The sequence below is a fragment of the Pygocentrus nattereri genome, chromosome 9 (assembly GCF_015220715.1).
Source record: "Pygocentrus nattereri isolate fPygNat1 chromosome 9, fPygNat1.pri, whole genome shotgun sequence".
Lineage (NCBI taxonomy): Eukaryota > Metazoa > Chordata > Actinopteri > Characiformes > Serrasalmidae > Pygocentrus > Pygocentrus nattereri.
Genome location: NC_051219.1, coordinates 2,029,886 through 2,037,133, shown reverse-complemented (window position 1 = coordinate 2,037,133; position 7,248 = coordinate 2,029,886). Strand labels below are relative to the sequence as shown.

The window sequence follows — 7,248 nt, the reverse complement described above, 5'->3', positions numbered from 1 at the left end:
CTGTACTGAAGATCATTCCTAAACCTTGGCTCAGGGGCTCAGGAGCTGGGCTGGCAGTCAGGATCAGGGACACCACACGGATTCCCAATGGCTGTATGACGTATATGTGCAATGCATGCTGGGTATTGTAGTGAGAGCGCACTGATTAGCAGAAATGAAAGACTAAACCCCCAAAATCCTGTTTCATTTTAAAATCAATAAGACTGACAGAGGCTTAAAACCCGGGAACGCCTGGAGTCACATTGAGTCAATCCCGTCTTTGTATCACCCGTTTGAGCCCCATTACTTTCCGTCTTCCACGGCAAGCAGACTGTGAACCGGCTGAAGCGAATTAATTTAAATCACTGCAGTCGCATCTCCGTCACTGTCATTTCACAGTTTTTGTCATAACATGTCCTTTACGCTGCGTGGAAATTTCACGATGAACGGACTAAAAGAAACGGCCCAAAATCACCTGGAAAAACGTCGGACTCCACACGGAAAGTAGAGCACGTTCACTCAGCAGGTGTGTGTGTCTGTGTGTCAGCGTGAACAGATAAACTCACTAATTCTGACATTTTCAGTTCTGATTTGAGCCGCTTTCCCATGCGGCACTGAAATCCGATCCGTATGGATCTTCAGCGATGCGACTCAGTCTGACCAGCCAGATCGGAATTCACGGTTCTGGACTTTTACGTCAGTCCAACTCGGCATTCGTCATCATTTCACGCAGCTGAGACTCGAAAACATTCTGGGTGATATTTCTGTAAAAAAAGACGGAGAGACGCATCGCAGCCGCTCCGTGTCCGAGCAGGTTTCCAATGAAACGGCCGAGCGCAGCTGGAGGAGACCGAGTGAACAGAGTGACGCTGTTCTTTCACGGTCGGTTTAGGAGCTGATCTGTTCAGACTGTCGCATACAGACCACGCTTAAAAGATTTGGATAGAATCGGATTGGAGCCTTTTCCCTGCCGTGTGAACGCAACCCTAGTTTTCCCGTCTCCTGTAAAGCCGCGTTTCAGAGATTCCGTTCGTACGGCAGTGAAGTGTGTTTATTGTGGCGTGATCGATTTACAACAGAGCAAAAACAACACAAGTCCTGCCTGGGTGCCGGAACACATTACAGGACTGGGTCAGGCTTGACTGTTAGCCTGTATTCCAGAGGCTTTTACATACATTTCCATAAATTTGAGAAGCAGCTCAGCACTGCGTGACTCCGGGTACCTACTGGGAGCTGCAGCCGACAGATAATCAGCCAGCTCATCCTCTTCACGCCTCGACGTCAATAACTGCGTAAAATCACCAAGAAAGACAATAAACAGTCGACCGTAAGGATTTAGGTGACGACTAATCCTCCACTAAAACGCTGCGGTCATGACGGGTCAACATCCTCAGCTCCTCACCTGAGGGCCTCACGCTGGAATCCTCCACAGCGGTCAGCAGCACCGCTGACGTACATCAGCCAAGCTCACACAAAGGCTTCTGTGTGCACGTGTTTATTTATTCACCCCCCGGCGGAGGAGCGAAGGACCTGCTGCGTGAACCCACGCTGACCTCTGCAGGCAGAGAGAGAGAGAAGAACTCGCTCAACTCTCACAGACCACCTGGTCCAGGTTTACACCAGAACTCGGACCTCACGCTTTACTGAGCCCCGGGAACCGCCTCTCGGGAGAGCAAACAGGCGGGATGAAGAGGACCGGAATCTCAGGGGTGGACAGACAAGCGGCTGACGCTCCTTAATCACGATAATCACCGACTTACCACAGCCCAGAAAATCACAACGTTACGCTTTAAAGGAATCATCTTTAAAAGCGCGCTGAACGTGAAAGGCCGCGTTCACACGGCAGGGACAACGTCTGATTCTCACCACATCCGACTGTTTGTCTGTTCAGATGGTCTTTTAAATGTGGTCTGTATGCGACAGTCTGAACAGATCAGCTCCTAAACCGACCCTCAGTTAAACCGTCCCCCGTTAAACTAAACCGTTCCCAGACGCTGCGGCCTCGTTCTCCTGCGGCCACGCTCGGACATTTCCTTCTAAATCTGTCAAATTCTTCTCAAAATCTTTGACCATGGAGGGTTTTGGGTTTGAGTCTCTTCTGACTTTGTACAGAAACATCAGTCTAATTGTTTTTGAGTCTCAGCAGCACGACATCAAAGTCGAGTTGGACTGACGTAAAAGTCGCAAGAATTCCGATCTGGCTGGTCAGACTCGGTCGCACTGCCAGAGATCGGATACAGATCGGAGTTCAGTGCCACATACAAAGCATCTCAGATCAGATTTATCTGATTATCTTTAAACAGAAATAATAAAATAAAATAAAAAGTCACAAAATAACACAGACTGTTTGTACAAGTAACGGGGAAGTCTGGTCAGTCAGTGCAAAAACCACGATCACAATTATTCTGATCAATACTGAGATCATGACGAACGACTCAGAATACATTCAGCAAGCTTTAAAAAACCTCTCTTTAAAAGACTGGACTCCCGTGAACAATTAAATAAACCTTTAAGCAGAACTATAAATGCGTTTAGTGAAGAAATATGAAAAAAATAAATGAGATCAAGACAAATAAAATCATCTGCGCTGCAACCAAACGACGCTGCAGCCCGCGGAAGTCGGACTGAGGGAATTTGAATGAGCTTGCTGTGTCTGAAGGAATTTAAAGTCACGTCTCACCCATATGGTTGGTGTACGCAGTGAGCGTCGACTGCAGAATCGTCCCTCGTTTACCAAGCCTTCCATCTTCAACATCGTCATCATCCTCCTCCTCCTCCTCCTCCTCAGACGAGGAGCTGCACGGTTTCTCCGCCAGTCGCTGAGCTGCAGCCTGGTTGGACTTCCGGATCTCGTCAAATCTGGACTGAGAAGACAAGACTGGAGAGAAAGAGAACAACAGAACATAATCCAGTATGAATCTGCAGCGTGTAGTTTTACAGTCTGACTGTAATAATTGTGGAGTGATTTTAATCCAGTATGAATCTGCAGTGTGTAGTTTTACAGTCTGACTGTAATAATTGTGGAGTGATTTTAATCCAGTATGAATCTGCAGCGTGTAGTTTTACAGTCTGACTGTAATAATTGTGGAGTGATTTTAATCCAGTATGAATCTGCAGCGTGTAGTTTTACAGTCTGACTGTAATAATTGTGGAGTGATTTTAATCCAGTATGAATCTGCAGTGTGTAGTTTTACAGTCTGACTGTAATAATTGTGGAGTGATTTTAATCCAGTATGAATCTGCAGTGTGTGTAGTTTTACAGTCTGACTGTAATAATTGTGGAGTGATTTTAATCCAGTATGAATCTGCAGTGTGTAGTTTTACAGTCTGACTGTAATAATTGTGGAGTGATTTTAATCCAGTATGAATCTGCAGTGTGTAGTTTTACAGTCTGACGGTAATAATTGTGGAGTGATTTTAATCCAGTATGAATCTGCAGTGTGTAGTTTTACAGTCTGACTGTAATAATTGTGGAGTGATTTTAATCCAGTATGAATCTGCAGTGTGTGTAGTTTTACAGTCTGACTGTAATAATTGTGGAGTGATTTTAATCCAGTATGAATCTGCAGTGTGTAGTTTTACAGTCTGACTGTAATAATTGTGGAGTGATTTTAATCCAGTATGAATCTGCAGTGTGTAGTTTTACAGTCTGACTGTAATAATTGTGGAGCGATTTTAATCCAGTATGAATCTGCAGTGTGTAGTTTTACAGTCTGACTGTAATAATTGTGGAGTGATTTTAATCCAGTATGAATCTGCAGTGTGTAGTTTTACAGTCTGACGGTAATTATTGTGGAGTGATTTTAATCCAGTATGAATCTGCAGTGGGTGTAGTTTTACAGTCTGATGGTAATAATTGTGGAGTGATTTTAATCCAGTATGAATCTGCAGTGTGTAGTTTTACAGTCTGACTGTAATAATTGTGGAGTGATTTTAATCCAGTATGAATCTGCAGCGTGTAGTTTTACAGTCTGACTGTAATAATTGTGGAGTGATTTTAATCCAGTATGAATCTGCAGTGTGTAGTTTTACAGTCTGACTGTAATAATTGTGGAGTGATTTTAATCCAGTATGAATCTGCAGTGTGTAGTTTTACAGTCTGACTGTAATAATTGTGGAGTGATTTTAATCCAGTATGAATCTGCAGCGTGTGTAGTTTTACAGTCTGACTGTAATAATTGTGGAGTGATTTTAATCCAGTATGAATCTGCAGTGTGTAGTTTTACAGTCTGACAGTAATAATTGTGGAGTGATTTTAATCCAGTATGAATCTGCAGTGTGTGTAGTTTTACAGTCTGACTGTAATAATTGTGGAGTGATTTTAATCCAGTATGAATCTGCAGTGTGTAGTTTTACAGTCTGACTGTAATAATTGTGGAGTGATTTTAATCCAGTATGAATCTGCAGTGTGTAGTTTTACAGTCTGACTGTAATAATTGTGGAGCGATTTTAATCCAGTATGAATCTGCAGTGTGTGTAGTTTTACAGTCTGACTGTAATAATTGTGGAGTGATTTTAATCCAGTATGAATCTGCAGAGTGTAGTTTTACAGTCTGACAGTAATAATTGTGGAGTGATTTTAATCCAGTATGAATCTGCAGCGTGTGTAGTTTTACAGTCTGACTGTAATAATTGTGGAGTGATTTTAATCCAGTATGAATCTGCAGTGTGTAGTTTTACAGTCTGACTGTAATAATTGTGGAGTGATTTTAATCCAGTATGAATCTGCAGTGTGTAGTTTTACAGTCTGACTGTAATAATTGTGGAGCGATTTTAATCCAGTATGAATCTGCAGTGTGTGTAGTTTTACAGTCTGACTGTAATAATTGTGGAGTGATTTTAATCCAGTATGAATCTGCAGTGTGTTTAGTTTTACAGTCTGACTGTAATAATTGTGGAGCGATTTTAATCCAGTATGAATCTGCAGTGTGTGTAGTTTTACAGTCTGACTGTAATAATTGTGGAGTGATTTTAATCCAGTATGAATCTGCAGTGTGTAGTTTTACAGTCTGACTGTAATAATTGTGGAGTGATTTTAATCCAGTATGAATCTGCAGTGTGTAGTTTTACAGTCTGACGACATTGTTTTTTAATCCGGTATGAATCTTTAGAGGTGTCTCTACCGTTACTGGGTGGAGGTTCTGCTTTGGGCAGTGTGGTCACAGCAGAACCGCCCCGTCCTCGTCCCACCCTCACCCCATCTTCCTCTATCTGGGATCGCCCTGGTAACAAGTCACCCGGAGTCTGAGTCCTCGTCTGACCCCGGCCGCGCCCTCTGCCCTGCTGTCGCCAAGCTGGCTCCATGGAGATCGCCTAGGTAACGGAGAAAGCACAAGCAAGTCACAGCAAGCAGGAACACTTCAGCAGTGGTCGGCCTGGGACGCCGCTGTCCAGATGTTTCTGGCTCTCAGTCCAGCAGCGACCCTGAGGTGTTTTAAAAGTCCAGCAGCACTGCTGTGTCTGATCCACTCGCACCAGCCCAACACACCACCACCACGTCAGCGTTACTGCAGTGCTGAGTGACCCACCACCCAAATAGTGCCTGCTCTGTGGGGGTCCCTGGGGGTCCTGAGCACTGAAGAACAGACGGAGTACACTCTGTGACTGTAGAGCTACAGAGTGAGACCGTGTGGTCAGTGGAGCTGATAAACTGGACAGCGGGCTTAATGTTGAGGCTGGTGGGTGCATACAGATGAAACTACACCTCCAACCCGGGTCAGAAGCATTCCGGGCGGGTTTATGGACACATGGAGGGACAGGCGACCTAAAAGAAGAACAACTGAAAGTGAAGACACTTCAGGCGCGTCGCTTCCACTCCAGGGCGCTACAGGGAGCTCTAGTCCTCCGTATTTACGAGGCTGAAGCTGGATTCATTTTCTCCAGCGTCTTACTCGAATTTGCCCGTTCCACCTTAAACGGTTCAGCAGTCCCATCCCGCCGCCCGAGGCCCGAAGCGCCAGAATGGAACTGCTGCACCATTTAAGGTGGAACGGGGAAATTCGAGTAAGACGCTGGCGAAGCTGCTAGCTCGCTGTGACCTGCCAGCGGCCGCCCCTGCGGACAGTTCTGCTTCTTCTCAGTCATTTTCTGAGATAAACTTCGAGTTTTAAGTCAAAAACACAAAAACCCTCCGCTAACTCACCACAAGCTGCCGGGCTCGCGCACTCCGTCCGTCGACATGCGCGCTCCGCAGGAACCGCCGAGCGTCATGGGAAGTGTAGTTCTTTTACGCGCTCCCCTCGTGTTCCAGGTGTCCTGGAAAACTACAACTCCCGTCCGCGCCGGGAAAGCGCAACGTGTCGCGCAGAGGTTCACTTGATTTTTTTTTTTTTAAACGTGTGTTTTATTTTATTTTATTTTATTTTATTTTATTTTATTTTATTTTATTTTAGATTCATTCAGTGATGTAGAATCAATTCGGTCAGACTCAAAACTCAAAACAATACGTCTAGTGAAAAATACTTTATTGAGAAGATGTAAAATACAGTCACACTACTGCTGCTGTTAAAAGCCACTGTCTAACTGGAGTTTCCACTGTGGCGTTAAAGCATCTGCCTTTTCCCCTTTAATGTCAGGGAGCTGCTTAAAAGTGCACTATGCAAGGAGGACAACGAAGGGGAGCTCCACCAACTTTCCAAATTTTCTGCATGATTAAATGGTTAAGATCTGAAAGGTCAATCCATATGAACTCAGAAGACTCGTGTAGGTTCTCTGGTGGTTCTGGATGGTAAATAAAGTGTCTATATCTGTGTTGTAGTCATGGCGACGCCTGGTTCCCATCACCACCACTGTGAAGACGTCTGAACCACTTCACACCAAACCCTCTCTGAGTCCCTCTGTTTACACCTCGCACCCTAAATGTTGGAGAACTTGTGTTAAACACTGCTGGAATTCCCCTTTAATACAAGCTTTGCATGCCTGAAGGTTTGCACTGGACCGGTCAGCCTCTGCTTCTGCGGTCAGTGTTCTGACGTGTGGAGCAGTTTAGGGCCTAAAGCGCAGCAGCATAATGAAACATGACGGCTATGAATGTCCACACGTACACATACACAACAGACTAGCTGGTCCTTAAACACAGATAACGTGTGTTTGTGACGGGTCAAGGTGGAAGCGTCTTTAAAGGGCCCGTATCCTACTTTTCCTGTGGTCCGTTTTCGGTGTTCCTGTGGTTTCATGTCGTGTCATAATCCAACTCTTCTTCATGTCTTATGATTATGGCTGTTCTCACTTCTGATCTATGTTAATGAGCCCTGTTCTGATTGGCTGTGC

The 7,248-nt window shown here is 44.9% G+C and overlaps 1 protein-coding gene across 1 annotated transcript in view; it reads right to left on the bottom strand.

Annotated features, from left to right (window-relative positions):
• The window catches only part of nfxl1 (nuclear transcription factor, X-box binding-like 1), a 42,486-nt gene extending 36,292 nt beyond the window's left edge, over nucleotides 1–6,194 (bottom strand). The window contains exons 1-3 of the mRNA XM_037541429.1: nucleotides 6,122–6,194; nucleotides 5,103–5,292; nucleotides 2,660–2,857 (exon numbers count right to left, since the gene is read on the bottom strand). Coding sequence (XP_037397326.1) covers nucleotides 2,660–2,857; nucleotides 5,103–5,283 — 379 coding nt within the window. The 5' untranslated portion in view covers nucleotides 5,284–5,292; nucleotides 6,122–6,194. The remainder of the gene's footprint in view (nucleotides 1–2,659; nucleotides 2,858–5,102; nucleotides 5,293–6,121) is intronic.
• Nucleotides 6,195–7,248: the final 1,054 nt, after the last annotated feature.